The sequence below is a fragment of the Pteropus alecto genome, unplaced genomic scaffold, assembly GCF_000325575.1.
Source record: "Pteropus alecto unplaced genomic scaffold, ASM32557v1 scaffold35, whole genome shotgun sequence".
Classification (NCBI taxonomy): domain Eukaryota; kingdom Metazoa; phylum Chordata; class Mammalia; order Chiroptera; family Pteropodidae; genus Pteropus; species Pteropus alecto.
The window spans coordinates 1,529,764-1,556,789 of record NW_006437828.1 but is presented as its reverse complement, the minus strand read 5'-3'; the positions used below and the strand labels follow the sequence as shown (position 1 = coordinate 1,556,789).

General features: G+C 34.7%; 1 protein-coding gene across 1 annotated transcript in view; it reads right to left on the bottom strand.

Annotated features, from left to right (window-relative positions):
• Positions 1-27,026, bottom strand: part of DIAPH3 (diaphanous related formin 3) — a 435,206-nt gene that overhangs the window by 167,182 nt on the left and 240,998 nt on the right. The window contains exons 20-21 of the mRNA XM_006914939.3: positions 16,649-16,888; positions 964-1,093 (exon numbers count right to left, since the gene is read on the bottom strand). Of these exons, the coding sequence (XP_006915001.1) occupies positions 964-1,093; positions 16,649-16,888 (370 nt within the window). The remainder of the gene's footprint in view (positions 1-963; positions 1,094-16,648; positions 16,889-27,026) is intronic.

Here is a 27,026-nt window from a genome sequence, read left to right as displayed (position 1 = left end):
CCAATCACATGCCTTTGTGCAGATAAAGCACTACAAATCCCCATTTTATAGAAGAAAAAAATAATTTAAAGGGGTAGAGAATGATAAAAGTGATTTTTTTAAAGAACATTCACTATAATATGAAAAAAAGTATCCTTCAAGTTGACAAATTCCAGTTGTAAGAATGAAATAAACAGATTACAAAATAATTTGATATTACCAGTGACCAGTGGTCAACACACATGAAAAATACAGAGAGTCCACCATTTGTATATATTTATACAAATATGTAATCATAAATTGGTTGTTTGGAGCCAATTAAGGTTTTGTTTGTTTTTTCTCATAGAATCAATCAAATGAAAAGTAGATTCTTCAGGTGGTCAAAACCTGCATTTAAATCATATTTTAACCAAGTATTAATAATAAGTCTTATCCTTTCTATGACCTTTTATAACCTAGTCTTTTATAAACTGTTAGAAGCAGGTTAGAAATTTGGATATCAGGAAGGAGTGAATAGAATCTGGGGCAGTCTGGTGTCTACTAGGACAAAGAAAGATGGCTTCACCTGCAAGGTGGGTGGAGACAGATTTAGGGCTCAGGCAGACAGTGTACACTGATTACTAGTGCTTATTCCAGATACATAATAGTCCCAAGTTCTTGTGAATGACACTGTATCAAGGGAGCACTGTGATGGCCAACAGTGGAGAAGGCTTAGCAGCAGAAGTGGGGCTGGCAGGTATTCATTCACAAGGTTTAAAATGCAAAACGATGTATTTTTGATACAGGGCCTCATTTTCTAATCAAACTAAACTCACAGCTCCAATAATGACAACTGATAAAACAAGCATTCTACAACTTTCTATTTTTAAGATGACATATTCAGTATGAAAACACTGACAAAGTAGCAAGCGCATTCAAATGAAAGGCATTATTTTCTGTCTTTAGGACCCAGAGCAGTGAAATGTTTTCTATAAAAGCACAAACCTTTACTAGCTTTGTCCAAATGTTCCAAATCATCCACGAAATTCAGGATGTCGGGGTACTTTTCTTCACATATTTCCACCAGAAAATGAAGTAGTGTTGTTTTCTGATCTGCTGATTTTGTGTCCTTTAGCTAAAGAGAATGAGAAGGAGAAAAAACAGAGTCAAACATATTTTGATAATCTGCCTATTTAAATGTTAATACTGCTTTTTGTAGATAAGAATAAATGAGTTGTAAAATGATTAATTCTTTTCTGATCTGCTGATTTTGTGTCCTTTAGCTAAAGAGAATGAGAAGGAGAAAAAACAGAGTCAAACATATTTTGATAATCTGCCTATTTAAATAATGTTAATACTGCTTTTTGTAGATAAGAATAAATGAGTTGTAAAATGAGTTAATTCTATTTTGGAAAAGCAAATATTTCAATATTTGAAAAGCTGTTCCTTATGTATTGTTTTTTGGTCAAAGTCATTAATATTAATTAAAAAGAAATAATAAGTTTAATCCAATCTAGTATGGAACATTTTGTGGGAAAACATGGTAAACACCTATGAAAACAGAATAACCTGAAAGTCCATACAATAGTAGTACTTAAAATAACCCTGAACATCCGCTCATTTTTTTCATTTGGCACATACTTATAGAATGCCTACGAGATAGAGCTGGAAATACAACACAGATGATACAGTCTAGCCTCAAGAAGCTGTTTAGTGAAAAACAAAAACAGATAATATGTATTTACCCTGGTGTGACAAACAGCATAATAAAAATAATCACAAAGTGCATGTAGGAGGATATGACATCTGAACTGAATACTAGTAGACAGGAAGTTGCATGGTGTTAGGGAAAGGAAGGAAAAAATTCAAAAGTTCAGTGTCATGGGCAGAGAGAGGAGCATTTGGAGAAGGCCACAGATGAGAAAGGAAGTGGCACATTTGAGGAGTTTGAATGACTCCAAAATAAAAGTTTTTGATGGGGAGGACAAGTAGGTACAGCAGAAAGGCATAAATCTGGAAAGACAGGAAAAGACAAGAAAATAAAAGGAAAGGCGGGCTATGCCATGGAAATAGGATTTTGAGCCCTAAGAATTGGGAGTTTTTAAACAGATGAGAGATGATCAGACATACATTTCAGAACGTGCCCTGTAGGGTGGTGTGGATAAAAAATGAGGTGTGGATAACAGAAGCAGGAAGGGTAATTTAAAAAGCTGTAGCAATAATCCAGGCAGGGAAAGGTGACAGCCTGAGCTGAGCTGATGCTTCGGGAATGGAGCCGATGTGACAGAGTAGGCACAGAAACCCTGGTGATGCCACCAACCGAGAGTGGACAGAAAGGATGAGGAACGGACTCGGGTGGGGTGGCAGTGAAGATAATCATTTCAGTTCTGAACAAGCTGAGTTCGAAGTTTTTAAATAACATCCAAATGGAAACGTCCATAAAGGACGTAGATTTATGCAGGTCAAGTACAGTGTTTCTCAATCTTTTTTTTTTTTTTTTTCATTATTGCCAGCTAAGGAGCTTTCTAAGGCATTTTTTCCCTAATCGTTTGCACCTATGGAATTTTAAAATCATAAATATACCATATATTTGTTTACGCATTGTATGTGTATCTGTGCTTTACACATAAAAACAGTAAGATTAGATATGTTTGCTCCCCAAGAACAACTTTCTATATTTTAGGGTGATAAAATGTTAAACTGTTGAAAAAACTGTTGAGAATCTGGGGCAGGGGGTTGAAATTTAGAGGAATAAACTGGTCTAAGACCAGTTTGTGAGCCGTTAGCTCCCAAAGCTAAAAGGAAGATCAAATAAACCCAAATAGGTATATAGTATAAAAGGAAGAACAGAGGCTGAAGACAAGGATGGACCCATCCTCAACTGAAATGGCCAAGGAATGCAATCATAAGGGAGAGGTGGTTAAGCTAAAATCTAAGCAACAAGTAGGGTGTTAGCTTAGGTTTTGTGTAGTCACTGGAGGTAAGGGGTGTTGGGTGTGAATATGGAATGAACACGTAACCAGGTAGTGTCCCCTACAACTAAGTAACTAATCATTCAGGGCTGTTACGCATATAAGGTGAGGAAAAACACTCTTTGCTTACCAGGATTTAAGTTAGAGATGGAAATTCTTAGGCTACTTATACTGGCCACAGCCCTATTTACTTGCTGCCTTTCCAACAATTTCCCATTTTAAAATAGGTGTGTGTGTGTAAATATATATCTCCATATGTACTATTTTTACAAATTCTACATCACTAAATATTATATCACTATCAGAAAAATATCAGATAACAGTTAATATATAATAGAAGAATGGGAACAATTGTGCACCATTATTAATATTAACACACCCCACTATTTGTTAATGCAAAAACTTTAATATTTCTGGAACGTACAACTACCCTTTCTTCATAGCTTGACGTTCACATGGTTACTCATGGAATAGGTTCAAATGCCACATTGCCTTATTCAACACACAAACCACTGTCATTACTGTGCCATATACCCCAAACTAACATACTATTGTATGCCAACTATAATTTTAAAAAAGAAAAAAAAAAAAAAAAAAAGGTTCCTGGTGCTTTAAAAACTGATATCAACATTTAATCCATTATTTGATGCCTATCAAAGGAACACAGATCACAACATCCAACTGAGTGCTTTCAAAGCTTATACGTCAAAAAACGACTTGATTACTAGCTAGATTAATTACCAATAACATGTGTGGTTAACTGGGTAATGTTAAAACATGTCCTTAACTAGTTACACAATCTTGGGCAAGTTACCAAACCACAAGTTTTACACAGGTGAAATAAGAATATGAACTAAACAGAGTAAGAGAATTCTAAATTCATTTTCTGCTCCAAAAAATTAAGTATGCACACAGTAGACTTAGTAGATGTAACAAAATCTAATAGAAAAAAAACACTAGAATGTAAGTGAAGAACCTAGTTATAATCTCAGTTGAGAAGTTCTTTTTGCATGCTTGGGTCAGTTAGAATCTTTCTATGAGTTTGTTTTTACATATGCCGAGAATGTTAATCCAATTTGTAAAAGTTAACCTTTCAACTATATAATTGCATTCATACTATCATCTTAAATGGGTAAGACAAGATTAAAAGGAGCAAACTTTCAAAAACATAATAGTTTTCTCTTATACGATCAAGAGTTAGCATAAAAGCTGTCTTTTTTTTTTTTTTTTTTTGAAGCATCCTAGTAGTGAAGCTCTTTTAGTCCCGTCCCCATCCCCCTCTACAGCAATGTCTACCTGGGGAGTCCTCCCTCTGTGGAAACTTAGCTCCTGTCACCAGTTTACACCCTTCCTTTCCAGTCTCCTCTCATGGGGAAACTAGATACCCAGTTGTAAAAATGTTGATTAAGACAAGCACGATCTACCTCTATAATTAGTAAAGCTTGGAAAAAGCCTTCCAGTGCTATTCGTGATGTAGCTAAACAGTCAGTGACTACTAGAATTAATATATCAAGAAATCTCTATGATCCGACAACAACTAACTAGATCAATCTTGATCTTTATTCAAAAGAATTCAGATTTAGAATTTTGGAAATATTATAGTTTATATAGTATCTACCAGTTTAATAAATGTTAAATATGCAGGTGAAACACATGATTGGGTATCCAGAGACAATCATAAAGCTGAGCACTAATTTGTGGAATTATTGAAAACATCAACTGACTAGCAAGTAGCATATTGGTAACAGTTTAATATTAAAAAGTATATTCACTGAATAATAAATGGAAGCAGAATTCTCCCATTCTTCCAAAATCTGTATTTAACAACTGTGACACTAAAAAATATTCCTCAAATTTCCAAATAAATATATCTGAAATTAAGCCTAATAATTAAGAAGTCCAGAGGAGAAACACAGATAGAGGCCATTTGTTGACAATGCGTGGTGTCTCATTTACAAACTACTGTGTGGCTCTAAATTCCAGGTAGACATTCTTTATTCAGGACCTAACATTCTCAAGAAAAGTTGCATAATTCTGCCAAGGTATTCTTCCTGACTCAATTACTCTATTACCATCCTCCTTCCCCAAATTCCTTAAACAAACAAACAAACAAACAAAAAACAGCATGAAAGCACAAGAACTATATATCTGTCAAAGTCTCTATCTACTTGCTCACTATTTTTTCACTTTTTTGGTAAACATTAACAATAAAAAAGGTACATTCTGTTTCTATTAATTTCTCATATCGAACATAATCAGTGATTGAGTTGAAAGAGGTAAAGCTTAGGAGACAGTAATAACTGCTGAAGAGAGAACAAGCTGAGTACGTTCTGCAATGCTAACTTTAGCAAAGAAAATGAAGCTAAAATATTTGCTTTAGAAATTCACTTAAGTTTAAAAATCATGTTTTATTTAAACTTAACAGACATTGCTTGACAGGAGTCCTCTTGCATTATTGTCAAGAGATTTATCTTCCTGATGAGTAATCATCACTGTTAAGTAGAATTTCTTATTTATATATTGTTTCTTTAAGGTACATTTAATGTGGCATAGACGTCAAATAAACAAAAAGATGGATGGAGTTTCTTCAACCACTCTGTTCATTCCAGACAAAATAATGTTAACAGCAGATCCTGTAATAAATCACGGCCTGGTTGTCAGTCTAGAGTAGAACTTCTCTGTAGCTACAATGCAAGGTTTGGAAATATTTTAAAGACGTTCAGCGCAAATTTGGATGACATTTAAAGAATATTCCATTGTTTCACACAATGAAAAAAATTCCTAAAATAAAATAGTTTTCTTGGTGATCTTCAGAATTCAAAGACCCTTTGCTCTTTGAATAATTAAACTAATGTCTTAGAAATGTCAAATTAGTAACTCTCTCCCATTACGTCCCTATAATCTAAGCAAAATAGCAATGAATCTTTAGATGTCGCAGACTTGCTGAACAACAGAAAAATGGCAATACTGTGAGAGCTGTAACGGCCTCATGAACATTCTAGAAGACCTTAATTTGTGAGTAGTATTAATGCTGAGGATGATAGCAGCAGCTCTTATTTATGTGGCACTTACTAAAAGACAGGAAATAGCCAAAAATATATACACATATATTTAGTGCTTAAAACACACAGCATCCCTATAAGAAAAGAACTGTTATCATACCCATCATTGAGGAGAAAAAAGACATGTGAGAGATCATGTAGTGTACCCCAGATCACATAGCCACTATGTGGTACCCATGCCTTTGTGAATTCAAAGCTCTTAACCACTACAAAACACAGTTCCTCTACAAAAATCTTTATCTAGTGGGGCTTATTATTATACATCAAAAGAAACAAAATTCTCAAAAACACAGTGGACAAAAATGGTAGCAGACAACAAAAGAACATGAACGCAATTTAAAATACTGAAGCCCTGTAACCTGGAAATTCTAGCTTGGAAAGTCTCTAAAAATGGACAACCTCTACATGAGGTCATTTCTAGTTCTGAGAACAGGACATTCTTTCTACTGTTTTAACTATAAAATTAAGAAAATGCACCTGAATCCCATCACTCAAACAGTGAGTCTTTCCGTTGCTGATATATCAGTACTGACAAAATATTATATGAACGTGGTTGGATGAAGAAGATATCTGGAAAGTTTAACCTTCAACAGACTTAAAGATGCATTTACTACATCCGATTTCATCTTAAAACTGTGCAGAATAAAGTGATCTGTATATGTATGAAACAGCATCTCTAAATGTATTAAAGATATCCACACAAAAATGGCATACGAATATGAACTTCCAAAGACCATATCGTATTTGCTCAGATAAGAACTTCAAAGAGTCAACGTACAGGTATAAATTCACTAGTGAAACCAACTGCAATTATAGAATGGATAATATTTTCTGATATGTAAAAATACATTTAAAAAAAATCACTGTGCTAACTATATTTTTCAAAAAGATGGTGTATCCCTCCAAAATGAATGGAGTTAAAAATGTTTATATAAACAAGATGCTTAGTTTAGTACCATGTGTCACTGCCATAACCATTTTAATACCTATAATAAAACTTTTGTGATTGTAATGATAGGCAGAGATCAACTGGTACTAAGTAAAATAGATAATAAGTTAAATTTATGGCATTCATACATAAAAATTTTTATATTTATTAATTTTTATTTTAAAATAAGAATGAGAACTGAAACATTAAATAAGAAAATCCTTTAAATGATGTAGACTTCTATAATTAAAATAAGTTGGTTTCTACCATATCCCTACAGACATAATTTCCCTGAATTACATTTTTAATATACTTCTCGTAGGTTTTTAGAAAGACAGAAATTTCAATACAAAAAGCAATTTTGCATTTTAGTAAAATTTTAGTTTATTGCATTATCTATTATATTGTCCACTGTTGTTATACTGTCCCCTTATTCCACAAAAGATTTAAAATAGCTCAATATCCCTTAGTTAATATAAATGGATCAAATACATTAATTTTAAATTAAATGTTTTTTTGTCTTCTAATTGTTTTAATTAAGACTATTATTTAGAGCTGTTTCAGCTTACAAAAAAAATAAATAAATAAGCAGAAAATAGAGTTCCCATATACTCTCTTCTCCACACACTCATATTCCCCGATTAGTAACATTTTGCATTAGTTTGGTACATTAGTTATAAATGTGCCCATATTGGTACATTATTATTAACCAATATCCACAGTATACTTTAGGGTTCATTCTTTGTGTTCTATAGCTCTATGGACTTTGACAAATGCACGTCACCTACCTCTCATTAGTGTCATACAGAGTAGTTTCACCCCCTAAAAACACTTTCTGTGCTCCACCTATTCAGCTCTTCCTTCTTCCCTCTCCCCCTACAACCCATGTCAATCACTGATCTTCTTACTGTCTAATTTTGTCATCTCCAGAATGCCAAAGTTGACCTTTGAACAATGCAGAGGTACAGTTTCCCTAGTGTGGTCAAAAATCTGAGTATCACTTTGACTGCCCAAAATGTTAACTACTACTAATAGCCTGTTACCATCATGCCTTACTGATAACATAGTCAATTACCACATTTTACACATTATATGTGTTCTTACAATAAAGCCAGCTAGAGAAATGTTGAGAAAATCATGAGAAAATACACTTACTGCATTTATTGAAAAATTTCTGTGTATAAGTGGATATGTATAGTTCAAACCCATGTTATTCAAGAGTCAGTTATAGTTGGAATCAGAGTATGCAGCCTTTTCAGATTGGCTTCTTTAACTTAGTAATACACATTTGAAGTTCCGCCATGCCTTTTCTTGGCTTGAGAGATCATTTCTTTTTATCCCTGAATAATAATCTAGCATACGACTGTTTATACATTCACCTATTGAAGGATATCTTAGTTGCTTCCAAATTTTGGCAAATATGAATAAAGCTGCTATAAACATTTGTACACAGGTTTTCAACTCCTTTGGGTATACAGGAGTGTGATTACTGAATCTTATATTAAATTAATGTATAGCTTTGTAACTGCCAAACGGTCTTTCAAAGTGGCTATAACATTTTGCATTCTTTTCAGCAATGAATGAGAGATCCTATTTCACCATATCCTTACCAGCATTTGATACTGTCAGTGTTGTGGATTTCGGCCATTCCAATAGGTGTGCAGTGGTATATACCACTGTTTTAGTTTGCAAAAACCTAGTGAAATATAATATTGAATTTCTTTTCATACATTTGTCATTTGTAAATCTTCTTTGGTGGGGTATCTATTCTGGCCTTTTGACCATTTTTTAACCGGTGGTTTATTGTTCAGTTTTAAGGCTTTTTCATTTATTTTGGATATAAGTCATTTATCAGATGTTTGTTTTACAAAGATTTTCTGTCTGTGGTTTGTCTTTTTACCCTCTTAACAGGGTCGTTAGTAAATCAGAAGTTTTCAATTTGTGAAGTCCAATTTACCAATTTTTCCTTTCATAGAGCGTGCTTTTGATGTCGTCGTACCTGGAAAGTCATCACCAAACCCAAGATCAGCTAGATCTTCTTTTATATCATAGTCTATAAGTTGTTTGGTTTTGTGTTTTTACATTTAGGTCTATGATTTATTTTAAGTTAAATTTTGAATCGTATGAGATCTTTGTCTAGATATATTTTTCAGCACGCATATATCCAGTTGCTCCAGCATCATTTCTTTAAAAAGCTATTCTTTTTCCATTGAACTGTCTTTGCCCCTTTATCAAGATTAATTGACTAGATCTGTGTGGGTCTACTTCTGGGCTCTCTATTCTGTTCCATTAATCTATTTGCTCCCCCTCCCAATATCGCAATGTTTCGATTACTGTAGCTCTACAGTAAATGTTGAAATCAGGTAATGTCAGTCTTCTGACTTTGTACTTCAGTATTGTGGTGGCTATTCTGGGTCTTTTACATAGCCATATAAACGCTGTAATCAGTTTGTTAATATCCACAAAATAACCTACTAGGATTTTGATTGGGATTGAATTGAATCTATAGATCAAGTTGGAAAGAACTGACATCTTAAAAAATATGAATATTCCATTCCATGAACATGGAATATATGTTTCTTTACTAAATCTTTGATTTATTTCAGAAAAGTTTTGTAGTTTTCTTCCTATGGTTCTTGTACGTATTTAGGTAAATATCTAAGTATTAAATTTTTTGGTGCTAACATAAATGATATTCTTTATTTCAAATCCCAATTGTTCATTCCTAGTATTAAGAAAGCAATCGATTCTTTTATGTCAACCTCTTATCCTGAAACTTTGCTGTAATTGATCTTTAGTTCCAGGAAGTGGCAGCAATCATTTCACTTATGAACAAAGTTTCATTTATTCCTTCCCAATCTGCAAACTTTTAATTTCCTTTTCTTATCTTATCTTATCGCATCGGTTAGGACTTCCAGGACAATGTTGAACAGGAATGATGAGAGGAGAAATTCTTCCTTTGTTTCCAATCTTTGAGGAAAAACATTGGTTGATTTGTGGTTAAACATGATGCTATGGGTTTTGTAGGTATTCTTTATTATCTTGAGGAATTTCCTCACTATTCCGAGTTCCTTGAGAGTTTTTATCATGAATGGTTGTAGGATTTAATCGAATGCCTTTACTTTATATATTGATATAATCGAATAATTTTTCTTCTTTAGCCTGTTGACGTGATAAATTTCATTGATTTTCAAATGCTGAACTAGCCATCCATACCTGGAATAAACCCCATTTAGTGATGGGCTGCAATACTTTTTATATATTGTAGATTTTGACTTATAATATTTTGTTGAGGATTTTTACACCTATGTTTATGAGAGATACTGAGCTAAAATTTTCTTTTCTTGTAATGCCTTTGTTGGGTTTTGGTATGCAACCATTTAATCACCATACTCTTCCCCACCACCTATGAATAAATCTTCATGAATTACATTGGCTAAGTTCTACTGTAGAGATAACGTTACATGCTTTGCCTCTGATCCCAAAAATCTAGAAGCAGTGAGACCCTTGATAAAGGACAGGTGAATTACAAACTTTCCAGAGTAACAGAAATGGAGTGTCTTATTTAAGTTTTGATTTTTCATTTATAAAATATACCAAAACAGGACACTAGACTAAGCCGGTGATGGCAGTTAAGATTTATCTTGGGCGCTACCTCTGGTGTGTAGTCAAGGTCAATGAGCAAGGTGTTCAGGTAGATTCTGAGGCTGCATGTTTCAGAGAAAGGAAGTTAGGTTAGCAGTGCTTGCCTCGAGAGCAGCAAAATGACAGCCCGCAAGTGGTGTATTTACTGATTGTGAGTAAAGCCAATCCATTTTTTATAATTCTATTAAAAGAATAATTCTAATCTACAATGTTGAATAGCAACTGCAAAACCAAACAGAGGTAATCTGAACAAAATTTACCAAAAAAACTACTTAGTAAAGCTAATCAAATATTTCTTAGAACACATCACACATTAAATGTGTTAATGAATGAGTCCAAAGGGGTTGAGAAATCTAAATAGTTTCACATTGCTTTGGATGTCAGTGTTTCAGTGATTTAATTTGCTGGATGTAAAATAAGAATGGCATTTGTTATCTGAAAGTCTTTGGCCAAAAACTGCTTTACTTTTAGAGGGTGCCAAAATTTATGGGTGTGATATTGCCAATCTGATGAAGAATAAAAATTCCTCTAAAATTCTGCTAAAACACTGAATGCAGATGGAACAATAGGTTTATCTGACAGAGGTCTTTCTTAAAAATAACTTCACAGAATAATGGAAAAGGTGGTATACGGGACTCAAAACTTCACACACCAAAAAGAGTCATAGTATTATCTTGTGTGACCGTGACAGGCAAAATACGAACTGCCTGTAACAAGTAGAGGTATTTGTCTCCTGCTTTTTATATTCACAGAAATATTACCTGTACAAGGTAGGGCCTCACAAAATAACTCAGGGCACTGGCTATCGACTTATTCCAGTTCTACTGCGTACCTGGAATTAATATCCTTTTCACTGCTCTCTTTCATTTTCAGAATAGTGCTTAGCTTGGCACAAAAAGAGAAGCAGCAGTTTTTAGAAATATCTTCACCACTCATTTAAGGGAAGAGATAGAGTTGTTTCCTTTTTGTTTTTATCTTGGTTAGGTTTTGTTTTGTTTTGTTTTGTTTCGTTTTTATGTTTGTTGGCGGTTCCAGACCACCAAACATGGATTTTTCTATTCCGGGAAAAGTAAGGCAGAAGACAGGCAAAGTGATTCTCAGTTCAATCTGTGCACGAAAATCACCAGGAGGACCTTCTTTAAAAAAATGCCACTAATCAGGATCCACATCCATACAAGCTGAAGCAACGTGACGTGGGGCTGAGGCATGATGAGTATTTCTTAAAGGGTTCTCTCAGAATTGAGAATCAGTGTCCTACAAGAACAGTTGTTCACAATTTCAAGAAATCACTCACTAGAGTTGTTGGAGGCATTAAAGAAAAAGGAAGTCGAACGGTGTTCCTCAAAATCTTCCCCATCCCACCTTAGGTCAAATTATTCTAGTTTTGATTAGCCTGTACTTGTAAAAGGAATATAAAGAAGATCGGATAATTTCATGCACTAGAAAAGAGAACTTAGACAAAAATCAGTCTCGCGTGCCACCCCCTCACCTTTTACACCCAACTCCCAACCCCCACAGCCCCATTTCTATGCGTCCTTTGATGGCTTCTCCTTTGGGATTAGTTATCACATGTTCCACTGTCACAGAGTATAGAAAACTCTCTACAAAGTGATGCTGTGGATAAATTTATAGTGGAATCAACTGTTATTTGTTTCTGCAACTTCCCCACAAAATAACAGCACAAATACTGATAGAAATTAGTTATTACAGTTGGTAAACTCTTCTGAAATTTATATCTACTATCCCAATAGAGGGAAGTCAGTTTAATTTACCTAGAACAAAAGGCTACATTTTACAGCTATGTCATTCAGTTGTATTGATTGAGATGATCTGTTATTCAGAAATCCCACATCTCATTAGACATTAGTAAACATTAACTAGACTAATGTTACAGCCATGGCATGTAGATTGATGATATCTGCTTTTTATATTTCCAAGTTAAAATCATCTCATATATTTTCACATGGTGTTAAACCTTAATGGTTAGAGCAACTCACTCTTCTGCTAGATCCACTTGAGGAAAAAAATATCTTGGTAGTACTATCAACAGTTTTCTAAGAGAACTGACTTCAACATTAACCATCTAATAGATTTTTCTAGGTAGGCCTTTTGGTTAGGCAAACATCTATCATTTGCTGCAGGAATTTCTAAGGATATAGATTTGCATTTAATCAATAAAGTCCAGGAAAAAAAAAATCTCAAAGTACCTAGTATCTAGTTTTTTTATCTAAAGTCTAGTCATATCTTTGGAGGGCTCTTATGAATGAGTAGTCCATCCATCCTCCTATATTACAGGTCTAAGTTTTATCCTTTTAAAAAGCCAAGCTAGCAGAAAGCAAGGTACTGACTCCATTTTCCTTAAACTAGAAGTAGCATTAAAGATCATATTTGTATCTTACTAGAAGGATTCTCTTGGAGCATCGGGCTCTACATGGCCCTCAATACATATTTGTAGGCCGCAAGGAGGGGGCAAGGAGAGGAGGCAGACAGTTGTAACGCATTTTTTCATGTGTTATTTATAAGAACACTGTTCTACTTCACGTTTTTCCTTTGTACTAACACACAACAAAATTTCTTAGGAAGTTCAGCTTTGGCTAACCAGAGAAACCACTATGTTTAGTTCATGAAAAGTTATATGACCATGTTTCCACTTCATTTTTACCACCAGAAAGCCTCGAACCTATGCATCTACTTTAATTTTTATTTACGTGTTAACATAGATTCAATTTGTTTTCCTTATATCTCATATTTTACTTTTATACTTATTTATCATAAGCCATATCAAATCTTTGGGATAAAAGTAGATAAACACTTTTCTCTCTAAACTGAGTTATCGCAGCTAGCCACTTCAATTACAAATGTATACAAAGATAAAATTTAGCTCCTAAAATTAAAATATAATGTATATGAAATTCGAAAATCATGTAATTACTCTCAACAACGCAGTTAATAATTTAATGTGAATTTTCATGCACTTTTCATACTTGAGATAAATGTAAAAGGACATTTAAAAGTAAAGATTTTGGATACAGCATATTAAATGTCACAGGATTACCCAGCTTGTTTAACAGATTAAAATATAACCCTGTCTTTCTACTGTCAAACAAATATGGAATTTCTCGTGTGGGGGTTTATGATCAAACCAAGTGCTTTATACTCAGTGTGAAAATTCAATCACAATTGTCAAAGATCAAGCTGCTGCTTCTGATAACAAACATGATGAGATATCATCTTGTTCAATATATGCTTTCAACTTGACATGTAGGCTAATAAAAAATATGAAATTCTAGTATTTATTTTGTTTTTTACACAACAGAAGGCTCCTAGGAGAGATGATCAAAATATCTAGTCTCGTTGCCTGAAAATACAGTCAGTTCTATTATCTGGAGACAGATTAACTGGTTTGCAGATTAACTATAGTAAAATAATAACAGCAAGCCTTGCATTTGCAAAAGATTTTAAAATTACTATGCATCGGTGACTATCTCAGTATGAGAGGATGTCTACTTTCAACTGCATAATAACTAAGAGACACAACACTGTGTCTATTGCATTGTCATTCATTCCACAGTTATTTACTGAATATTTACTTTGCACTATGTACTGTATTAGGCTATTCCACCTCATTAATCAGACCTAATCTCTTGTCAACAGCTCTCTTTCGAGGAAGGAAAAAGGGAGGGCATGTGGTCAACTCTTTGTGAGTCCACTGTTGTTCCGAGATGCAAAACTAAAGAGCGATAGACATGGCATCATGAAATAAACTCCAGGTGATTGTAGGTGGGGACTAACTTCTCCTCGACCTTGTTCCTCATCCTGTTTCTCTTCCTTTGCATCCACTGTCAGAGGAAGCCTGAACCTGGCAGTCTAGCTTCTCTTTTGGTTCTTCAGCCTCTAAGTTCCTAATCGCCAACCCCGACAATGCCCTAGACGTCCTTTAAATGTGCACTTTCCTCCGTCCCCTCTCCCATTCTATCTCAAACCCCTTTGCTTTTGCCATTCCCTTAGCTCAGATCTCCATCGCCTCAAAGCACAGCAACTGTTACGTAGTAGACATTCAAATATTTGCTAAATAACTGAATAAAGCACATCAATGATACGTTTTTATAAGAAATTGAGGTTAACGAGGGGAAAAAGACACCAAAAACAGCCTGAACTCATTCTCTCTGGAGCAACTATTTCAAACTTGTCAGTAGCTCGTGGATATCTTTAACCCTCCCCCTTTTTCCTTCATCTCCAACACCGTCTTCTTTATCTACCTTCTCGGCTCAGTTTCCTGTCACTCTCCTAGGTCACGTGCACATGTTGGCCAATCAGAGTCTCTCTGCCCACTGTCACCCTCTCACCCAGCGCCGAATTAATTTTATTGAAATTTTAATTAATTTAAATTTAAATAGCCACATGTGGCTAATGGTGACGGTACTAGACAGTGTAGCTTACCTTTCTCCACACTGCTGTTAGAATTATCTTCCTAAAAGACATCTGATAACATCGCTCGTCCTACAGAAATAACATGTCTCCATAAAACCTTCACCATAAGGCGTGACATTTGAGGCTTTTCACGATCTAGACCAATTTACTATCTCATTTCCATTTTCTCCACTCTTCTCCGTCTAAGCTCCAACAGCATTGGATCAACTCAGTGTACTCACACATGCCATGATGTAACCTTTTACACACACTGTTGATTCTTGCTTAGAATGCCTTTTTCTCTCAGGGAACATCCACTCACTCTTCCAGCTCCAGCTCAAATTCCTGCTCCTTTCTGAATACGTAACTGCCCTTGCTTGCAGAGTGAGTCTCTCTAACTCTGTTGCTGTAATTTTTTGTATACAGCTCCATGAAAACATTTAATCACATGTAATGGTTTACATGTGAAAAAAATACGTTTCCATGTATGCTAGGTAAATGTTAATCACAAACATTAAATGAGATGATCAGGTTAAACATTTGGCACAGGAGTAAGAAAGTATAAATGTGCAAAATCTTCAGGACATGTGTTATGAATTACACCACCCACACTAGGGACCTTAACTAAATATAGAAGGCTAAGAAAACAAGGAGAGGAAAACATGGAGATGGAGATGGGAGAGAGAAAAGCTCACAAGGCATTGCTACCAATGAGAGGCTTAGGTCAGGCAAACAGCGAAAGGAAAAGTCATGAAAGTACCAAGCGATTAACTGTTCGGTAAACCCACAGCTGAAGGGGAACTCGCTTCTCGCCTTCCCTTCCCAACTGGCAAGAGCAATAATCGAATTCCTCAGTCAGGGAGAGTAGCTGTTACCAGGTCAAGAATAAGAGAAAGCTTTTCTTGTGATGTGTAACTGAGAAGAAATTGTTGTAAGCAGATCAATAAAGCACTATTATGGCCCATTTCTTAGAAAAGTGCTCTGTTATACAAAACATTGAATATATTTGCTGAAAGGAGATATAACGTGTGGAAAAACCCAGCAGAAAAAGAATCTCTGAACTTACTCAATTTTTATATCCTCTAAAATTATATTAAGATAGAAACATTTCAAAATCATCAATGACATCTCAGATGTGTTTATTCCTAATACAATAATTTTCCTTTATATAAAGCAAGCTCACTCTTCTCTCCCTATAGTCTACTTGCCAAAAAAAAGAAAGCAAAGAAATATTTAAATACTTAAAGATAAAAATTTTAGCGGCAATCCTAAGCAGTTCTTAATATACATACATATATATACCATCAGATGCAGGTACCTGAGTCAAATGACTATTGGGTTTAAATAATATTTTGAAGTTCCATTCCATTAGTTTGGGAAAGCGTAATTTTCTGACACAATTTTGTTATTAAACAAAATCCTTCGGTTGAATTTGCAGATCAGAGAAAAATAATATTTGGATTTACTCCAGAGGTTGAGTAAATTAGCTTTGTTCACTCTGGGTTTGGGTTCATGGTTCATTTCAGTTTAAGTTCTTGATAATGAGCACATCAAAATTTAAACAACAACAACAACAACAACAACAACATATATTTAAATAATGTAATCAGGGCCGACATTTTAAGAGTAAGTGTGCAGGCAAATATGTGTTTCAAAAAAAAAAAACAACTCACTTTACAGAGAGAGCTAAGGTTAAATCCGAAGCTTTGAGCATTGCGGGACCCGGCATTCATGTAGTTTCCCATTAGCAATACAAGTTCTAGCAACTTGCTGAAGCTCTTGCTCTTCTTTATCTCTTCGCAGGCAGTGCTGACAGCCATGATGTCAGGTTTGATGTTGTTCACCTGCTCTTCAAACTGAAGCTTAAACAGAATAGCACTGAGCCGTGGCCGCAGTCTCTTCACATTGCTCATCTGATTGAAAAGAAAATAGCAGATTTCCTTTAAAATGCATGGTATACTTTAGTACTGTAGGACTGCAAGTAATCTTGGATGATTTATTGGTATGACAGTGCCGAAGAAGCAATATGTCCCCTAAAACTGATAGCAGGAAGACAGAAAAGCTCTGCTTGTTTTTCTGAGGGGTCCAGAGTCATCCTTCAAAAAAGAAAAAACATTAACAACTTAGGTGCTCGATGAAAAGAAAGCTTTAATTAAGTGATAAAGTTTAATTAAATAATAACGTACATATATTTTTTTAAAAAATCTAAATTTTAAAAAGGTAACAGAGGCCACAAATAACACAGAGGCCACAAATAACAAAGCATGCATATCACTAACTTTTGTTCAATACTGAAATATACTGGGTCACGACTAAAACATATTCAGAAAGGTGTAAAGAGGGGTTGCTTTCTTCATTTGCTGTCCTCAGCTGTACTGCCGACAAACAATAGCTGTTAGATAGAGGGAGAGTAAATAGGTCCCAATTTGTACTAAATTGACTTTCTTCGGAGACACAGGAAAGTAGAATGGCTCCTGACACACACTAAATTAGCAGAGTTGGAGTTGGGAAACAGCAAGAGACGAGAAGAGGTACAAAGCCACAGGTCTGTTACAGGCGCCATGTGAACCCTGTTTGGGACTCGAAGTTTCCCTGTTGAGAAGACAGAGGGTTAAAAGTGCCAAAAAGATCAAAAGGCCTAGAGGGTGAGCAAGTTCTTGCCTTAAACTCACTCTCCCATGTTCTAGCAACACATGTGAGGAGAAGACACACTTACCTGGAGGCTGGAAACATACTGTACTTAAGCTACATACAAATTCCTTGATCAAATGTGTTAGGAATTTGAGACTTAAAACAGATTTATGGGGCGGTAATAGCATAACTGTTAAATGTCAACAACTATTATAAACATCAAAAGCAGTCTGAGGCAAGATCAGGAAAAAAAATCAGCCACAGAACACGATAAGATTAAAATAAGAAATAGTTTTGTCAGTCACAGACCCGAAAGGATTTCTGAAAGGGAGGAAGAATTCTATCTGCTAAATATATAATGACTGTTATTCAAAATAAAATATGCCATACAAAAGCCTGAATTAGATCCAATAGAATACAGGCACTGCCTTAATAAAGTAACGATATAACCCAGCATACTTGCCTAACAAGAACTGAGCAATAAAGAGCTAGCTCTCAGGAGATACCCTGGGAGAATATCTTCAGATGGACCCAATCCTTACGTCGACTGCAAAGTTTCTTAGCAAGTAACACAAATATCTAATTTACATCTAGTATTCTCCCCAGGCACTTGACATGTAAAATGTTTACATGTACACAGCCAAGATTCTAAGAACTCAACCAATATCGGTAATAAAGGACTCTACAAAGTCTGTTAAGGCATGTCTTAAAATTTCTTGACTTAAAGGAATGTCCCCAATGTAGGGACACCGTTTTTTGTTTTTTTGTTTTTTTTCTCCTAGAAAAGTATAAAAACTGTAAGCTCAAAAAGGACATTTTTTAAAGTAAAAAGAAACATATTAATAGTTTTATAGAATAAATTTGATATAAAATTTTAGAAAGACAAAGTAAGGCCCTATTGCAATACCAGGTCTTCATGGGCATGAATACTCCATTTGGACACTGTCTGTCTAGCACGCAAGGTAGAATTTAGTGATTACTTCCCATAATGTCATTTTATGTGTTTTAAAATGCTCCCAAATGGACTCGCTTTCCTGGAATTTTTATCCTTAAACATCGCAAATGGTAGATATTTATATTACATTGCACCAATTCTGTTTTATGCCCTATTACATTTAATATATCCTTTAGAATAATAAGATGGTCAAAAGGACACTCACATGAGCACAGGCTTATGGCCATTTCCAAAGTCTACGACGAGCCTGTGGTATCTCTGTTTTCAGTCTGTGCCCTTCCTCATGATTACTAAATCGGTTATTTAGCAATTCGCAATAAACAGGAGAAGGAATTCCCCAGAACCCATACAAAACATTAGTATTACAAAATATATTAATTTGAACATACATTAGTGTACTACTTTGTGCACAAAGAGAAAAATAGGCTGCTTAAATGGCTGAATGATACCACCCCCAAATATGTTAAAGCTTTCATGCTGACAAGCTAACCATATGCAGCCAGTATCAAGTAATTAATTTTCCTAGAAAAATATAACCTAGATTTGTATGAGTAATGAGTCTACCTGGCACCAGGGACAGGTATCTTGACAAGATAAAGTCTATGATGTAATGCAGAACAAAGTGCTATGCGTTTATGAAAAACCCTGACAAAGCAAAGTCAGTAAAGGTACTAAATAACAAGTCTTTGACCAATACCTTTTTAAATTAGATGTCCTTTTCATATTGTTCTTTCTTCCAAATTTAGAAAAGTTAGTATTTTAGCTGATATGAAATAAATGTATTTTAGTGAATGAAATTACTGAGCTAGAAAGAAACATGAGAGATTACCTGGAACTAGTTCCTGTTTTTAAGTCCACTATTTAGCCTACTCTGACCCCCTAGGCCAAACGGTTGCCCTTTTATTAAAAGAAAAAAAAAAAAGAAAAAGGAAAAGAAAGAAAAAAATCTTAATGAAAGCTAATGTTTGAAGATCTAAATCTTGTGATCTATGATGATAATAGAGGGGTCCTTTTTCTTATTAATCAAATCAAAGTTTATTTTTTCAGATGAGATCAAAGAAAAAAGGTTTAAAAAATGAGAAAATATTTTTTAAAACCCCTGAAAAAAGTTTCCTCATCACTTCGCATATTCTATCAACACTGGGGATTTGCATTATGTTTGTTTGCTAAGGAATCCAGAACTGTCTTGACTGACAAAGACAGCTGAATGCAAAAATGAAGAGATACAGTGTGCAAATAATACTCAAAGGTAACACAAAGTCAAAAAGAAAAAGAAGGGAGGGTTATAGTAAAAGTAACTTTAAGATAATTAATAACTAGAATGTTAGAGGAAATGAGAATTTCATTTTTACAGAGATCTCCTTTAAAGCTACTATTGCAGAATCTTAGCAATGTAAACCCTCAGGCCCCCAAATCTGACAATCATGAGTTATAATCTGAAAATCAATCTAAAGGCATAAAAAAGGAAAAATATTTGATTTCACTACTATTTTTTGAGAGCAGCAAGCAGTATTCCTGAGATCTCGCCCACCACCGTAGATGACACATGCCAGAATGAAGTAACCTAAAAAACAGTGACTAGTGAAAATCTAACAACAAGCAAAATCCAGTGCCCTGAGGGTGGTTTTTATTTCAAAATTGTTTGTTGGCAACATACTGGGTGCCCACTCAGAGCCGTGAGGGCCACAGATGTCCCGTCCCAGTGGCTGCCCTGAGCACTCACTTCACCTGATTCTCTCCATCTATCCGTAGAAAAAGTCCCTAAGGAGCTGTAATCTCTTATGAGCTCATTACAGTTATGTTTCTCACATGTAATTTTAATTTCATCCATTATTCTATGGGGGAAAAAACAACCAATTTGGCATTTTTATACCAACCATGTTCTCTTTATGCAGTTTCTTTTACAAAAAGGAGATTTTTCAGGAGCCAACTTATTCAAAACTTGTTGGGTTTTTCCCCCTCCTTCCTGCCTAGAAACGTATGTAGCTTCACCTCAAAAAAAAAAAAAAAAATTTAGTATATGCTCCATATCTTTGTTTTTCTTCTCTAAAGTTGTTAAAAACTACTTAACCTTACTCATTTAACTTTCTTCCACTACAAGTCACTTACTGATTAAAAAGATGCTAGCTTCAGTCTTAATCGACTGACTAAAAACCTTTACCTCGAACATTTTGTAAATACATAATTGTAAGAAATAACGAGACAGCATTTCAGGAAGCTTCAATGACTCTTTCAAAGTCACTTGGCCAGTAAGACATGGGCCTAGAGTTAATGTACCGCCTTCAAGTGTATGTTCCACTCAGAGCATCACAATGTAGAAATTAATAATCACGACTTAAAAACCATCTGATACTCAGACTACTTCTACTATGTTTTCTGATGAGTGAGAATGGACTTTAGTTTCCCACAGTAGTTATTAGATAAAACACCACAAAGATGACCCTGCTGTGAGCGCGACTTATTCCTACTTCACATTCCTTTCTCCTTGGTAGACCCAACTACCTACTGCTGAATTTTTAGTATTTTTTTCCAGATCCACTTTTGTTACCCTCTCCATACTGCATTCTCCACTCATGTTTCCATATTAGCTAATTCTTCCGCTTTCTGTGGGAGAGGTGTGATTAGCAAGGAGAATGTGAAAAAATAAATGTATCCTTGTGAAAGACAGGTTTAGAGAAAATGACAAGGGTTTAGAGAGAAAAGCAACATCTTAGAAAAGAATGGGACCTAATAATATAATTAAGACACTTAGGAAAAAGTTTTGAACTTGATTTTTCTAATTAAACACGATGAAAAATATCTACCCATTACCGTTAGCCAATATTTTCATAATCTCTAGAATTCTCAGAAAAAAAAAGAAATGTTCATTTTACTTCCCAAGAGCCATCAAAAACATAGCTATTCAAATGCCTTATGCCTGGGTAGTGCTCAGAATATCAAACATGTTTGTAAAATGTGCCCTTATATTAAAACTCCTAAGCTAAAATTATTTTTAAAAACTATACAAAAGCAAAGTACATATGGTATGATTTTTACATTTTTTTCATAGGAACAAGGTAACGCCAAGAATTATACAAAATGTTAAAAGGATAAAAGGTATATTCCTCCAGCTGGCCAAGAAATAGACAACTGGCTACAGACATCAGATATTGCTTTGTCTTTGTTCACCAATGCTTATCAATTATGGACCATTAAGGATTTCAGAAGAAGTCCAGAAAGTTCTGTAGATTCTCAGGGTCGGCAAGTGGTAAAGCTAGAGAGAGACTTATTTAATTTGGCAGTCTTAGCAAACACTCCTAACACGAGCTTCATATCTGATGAATAAAAAGCTGGCATAAAACCCAGAACCATTCTGGTGTTTTAAATTCTTTCATGTCTGCTTCCAGACAATCCCCACCCGCCCATTGGAAACCAATGTTTTTATTTCTATCACTAGAGCTGAGTTTTGCCTTTTCTTTAAATTTATATTAATGAAACCTACAGCGAACACTTTTCGTGTCTGGCTTCCTTCACTCAACAAAATTACTGAGATTCTCACACACGTGGTGTGATTCACCAATTTGTTCCTTTTCATTAATAAGTAATATTTCACAAAATATCCACTTTCTGGTTGATAGTTTTCTTTCTTTTTTCTTTTTTTTCCTTTTCCAAGTTGAGGTATGTAGTGGGTTAAATAGGGACTCAAACAATAATATGTTAAATCCTAATCCTAGGTACCTGTTAATATGAACTTACTTGAAAATAGAGGCTTTGCAGATGTAATGAAGTTAAGGATCTCCAGATGAGATCACGGTGGATTTAGGGCCTGCCCTAAATCTAGTAACCGATGCCACTTTAATAGAAATGGACAGGAGAGAGAAACAGAAGGCAATGAGGAGGAGGAGGCAGAAACTGAAGTAATGCTGCAAGCTAAGGAATGCAAAGGCATGCAAGCAGCTACCAGAAGCTAGGAGATGGGCATGGAACAGATTCTCCCTCAGAGGCTCCAGAAGGAACCAACCCTGCCAACACCTTGATTTAGGACTTTTGGCCTCCAGAAATGTGAGAGAATAAATTTGTTGTTTTAAGCCACCAGGGTTGTGGACATTTGTTACGGCTGCCTGCAAAAACTAACATGGAATATTACGAATATTCTTACATGAGTCTCTTCATTTCTACTAAATATCTACAAGATATTTAGTGGAAATGTACCCTTACTTTATAAGACATTGTCAAACTGCTTTGCAAAGTGGTTTATACCATTTTACACTCCCTTTACCAATGTTACGTTTTATTCTTGAAGCTCTGTATTTTATCTTTGCATGTTTAAGTCAATACTTCAACCCACAGCAATCATTCTGTATGGTATAATACAGAATTGAGGTTCGTTTTAGTCCATAGAATATCCAAGTTTTTGAAGCACCATTTTATACAAAGAAGTTCCTTTCTCCATTCACTAGCTATGAAATCTTTGTTGAAAATTATATGTTGGGATCTTTGTGATTTCTAAACTTTCTAGAAAAAAATTTTATTTCTACATCCATAAGCCAAATGTTACTATCTTGATATCAAATCAGTCTGTTCTTTTCCAAATTGATTTTGTCTATTCTAGGACCTTCATATGCCATATGAATTTTTGTAACTTTTGTCAATTGCTATAATAAAACCTGCTGGGATTTCCATTGGGAATGTGTATGATATGTGTATTAGGAATCTATAGATCAATTGAGGGAAAAATAAAATCTTAATGCTGAGTCTTCTACTCCACGATCATTGTAAATATCTCATTTACAGCTTCTTTAATTTCTCTCAGCAATATCTTGTAGTTTTCAGTGTAGAAAATTAGCACTTTAGTGAAATGTATCCCTAAGTACTTTTAAGGTTTTTGATGCTATTGTAAATAGTTCTACTTTTGATTTCATTTTCCAATATATTGTTGCTATAAGAAAAATACAACTCAGTCTGGTACACTGACTACCCTGTGACCTTGTTAAATGTACTGGTCACTTCAACATTCCTTGTGCATTCACATAGATGATCAGGCCATGAAGAATCAAAGATGGTTTATTTTACTTCCTCATTTCCAATTTCTTTCTTTCTTATTACACAAATTAGAATGTGCAGTTATAACGTTGAAAAGAAATGATAAGAGAAGATATCCTTGCCAGGTTTCCGATCATAAATGACAAAGCACTTAATCTTTCACCGTAAGTATGAGGATAGCTGCAGATTTTCCACAGACATCCTTTATTACATTGAAGAACTTTTCCTCCATTTCTAGTTGCTAAGAGATTCTATCATAAACAAAGAAAAATTCTATCGAATGCTTTTTATTTTGCATCTACTTAAATATGACTTTTCTCTTTTTTCTGGTAATATGATTAACGACATTAATTTTTTAATGTCAACCAACCTTGCACTACTTGGTCATAATATACTCTTTTAATGAGTTGCAGCATTTGATTTAAAAATGTTTTGCTGACAATTTTTACATACGTTTGTGTATAACATGAGTCTCTAATTTTCTGTAACGAATTCTCTTCTATGATGATTGATATTGGTAATTTGAGAATTTAGTTTTTTCAAGGTTTTCATTTTAATTCAGTCCAAAATAATTTCTTCTTTGACCCCCAAGTAATTTAAAAGCATACTATGCAATTTTCAGAGATGTTCTATTATTAATGTACAATTTAATTGTTTTAGACAAAAAATATACTCTGCAAAATGGTAATTTTTTTTAAATTACTGATATTTTATGTTCCAATATGATCTACGTGGGGTGAAAATTCCGTGGATATTTGAAAAGAATATATATCCTGCAGCTATTGTGAGAAGTGCTCTAAAATACCAAGTAGCATAAGCCGATTAATAACCATCTTGATTACTTTTTTTTGGCGGGGGCGGGGGTCACTTTCTCTAGCATTTACTGAAAGAGGAACATTAGTCTCATGATTGGGGAGTTATCTATTTCTCCATTTAATTCTGCTAGTTTTTACTTCATGAATTTTGATGCTGTTATTAGAAACATACATATTTAAGATGATTATTCCTAGTAAGTTACTTTTATTGTATAATGTCACTTTTTATTTCTTATAATGTTTTGCCTTGAAATACAGTTTCTCTGAAATTTATATAGCTATGATACTTTTCTTATTGTTTACTGTCTATTTTCCATTTTCTGTTCAGCTTTTTACCTTTCTCATTTATCCCTTTCTCGGTTTTGTGTTAATCAATTTTTAGTATTCCATTTTATTTCTTCTATTGGCTTCTGAACTATACATCTTTTCATTACCTTTTTCTGGTTGCTCTAAGATTAATAAAAGGTATCATTATGTATTAGTCTATTTAGAGCTACTCTTTAGTAAATATTGTACATGTTCATGTTTTTCATTTCCTTACTCACTCTTCCAACATTTCACTCACATTTCACACCTTCTGATTCAATTAACGTGCATGTTACAACACAATTCCATTTGTTGTCCCCATCACTTGTGCAATTATTATCTTTTACTTCTATGTACACTATAAATCTCATTCTGCACTATTTTAATTATCGGTTTTAAGTAAATTATGAGAAAAAAGAAAATAGTTTATTTACTACTTCAGAGGCTCTTCATTTCTTTTTGTGGATCCGAGTTGCCATATATCATCATTTTCCTTTGGCTTGAAGGACAAACTTTGGCATGTCCTGTAAGTCAGGTCCGATGGTCACAAACTTCCTCAGGTTCAATATCACTTAAAAATATCCTTATTTTATCCTACTTTTGGAAAAGTATCATTAAATAGAAAATTTTGAGTTTATAGGGTTTTTGGATTTCAACAGTTCAAAATACTCCCTTTCGTTGACTTCTGATTTTCATTATTTCTGCAAAGTCCAGCAAAAGCTCTCATCCTCATTTTCCCTTTATCTTCGGCTTTCAGTAGTTTGACCAGAATGTGTCAAGCTATCTCTCTCTTTATATTTATTCTGGTTGGGTCTGCTGAGCTTCTTGAATGATAAGTTTATGGTTCTTCACTCAATTTTGAATTTCTTTTGCCATTTATTTTGTGAAATATTTTGTCAGCCACAATCTCACTCCCTTATCTTTTTGGGCCACCAATTGCAGGTGTTTGTAACAGAGTGGTATTTAGTCAATAGTACTTGATATTCTTTTCATACTTTATACAATCTTTTTTTGCCTGCATTCTTAATAATTTCTATAGATTTGCCTTCACGTACACTGACTTTTCTGCTAGCTCCAATATTCTTTTAAATCCTGACAATGAATATGTAAATTTGGTTACCGAACTTTTCAGTTTGAGAATTTCCATATGGTAAATTTTTATAGTTTTCATTTCCCTGCAAAGATTCCTTAATTAAGACCATGATTTCCTTTAATTCCTTGAAGATGATTTCCTTTAGCTCTTTGAACACATTCGTAATATCCACATTAAAAGTCTTTGCATGTGAAACCCAAAATCTGGGCCAACTTGGGTCAGGTTTGACATGTTTTCTTTGACAATACATTCTACTTTATTATCCTTTACTTTTTAATTAAATATTGTAATGTAACAACTGTTGAGTTGTAATATTTCTTTGAAGAATATTCTTGTTTTCGCAGGCAAACCAATCATTGGGTGATCATCTTAAATGTGTAGGCTTGAGTTTATACTTCATGTAGCTCTATGGAAAGTAAGAGGTAGTGCCCCAGCCTAGTGCCCCAGGAAAGTTAGAGGGTAGTGCTCCTCTAACTTGGTAGGGCTCAATCTCTAAACTCTCTTCCCAGAGGAGTCTGCAGGACCTGATAATAGGTTTTGTTAGCGTGGGTCTGGAGCAGGTACTTTTCTAGGGTGTGGTCCTCATTCCTAAAGTATGCACGAGCTTTCCAGTTGTTTGCGTGAATGCTGAGTTAATAAGCTGTTAAGATTTCTCCTTTCTGACAGGGCCAGAAATCCAACGCCTCCCAGGAACCGTGGACCTCTACGTAGTTAGTACCTGTGTTCCACTCTAACCTGGCAGTGCTCTGTGACATGTGAATAGCCCAGCCCCTCCCCGACTCAAGGGAGACCCCCACGTGGACTACTGGTGTCCCTGTCTGTGCAATTCCTTCCCCTCCAATTCCCTGCCCTACAGATTCCAGCTGTTTCAGCAGCCATAAATTGTGATCTCTGCCTCCTCAGCTGAGAAAACCACACCCCCTGCTCACATTCCCACTCTCTGTGCTAAAATTAGAAAACTTTCACCAGGCCGGAAGCTGGGCATTCATGAATTTTGAGTTTGTTCTCTCGAGGTTTGTAATTTTTCTCTACTGGTTGTCTACTGTTTAAAACAGAAGCCTTACATATTTTGCCCAGTTTTATCATTGTTAGTAGTTTACACGGCTTTTCCTAAATTTATTCCTAATTTTTTTTTGTTACTATGAAATTTTTGAAGCTTTTTATAATTTCAGTTTTAAGAATACAAAAAATACTCTTTACCCAGATCAGCCAATTGCTTTCATTTTGTC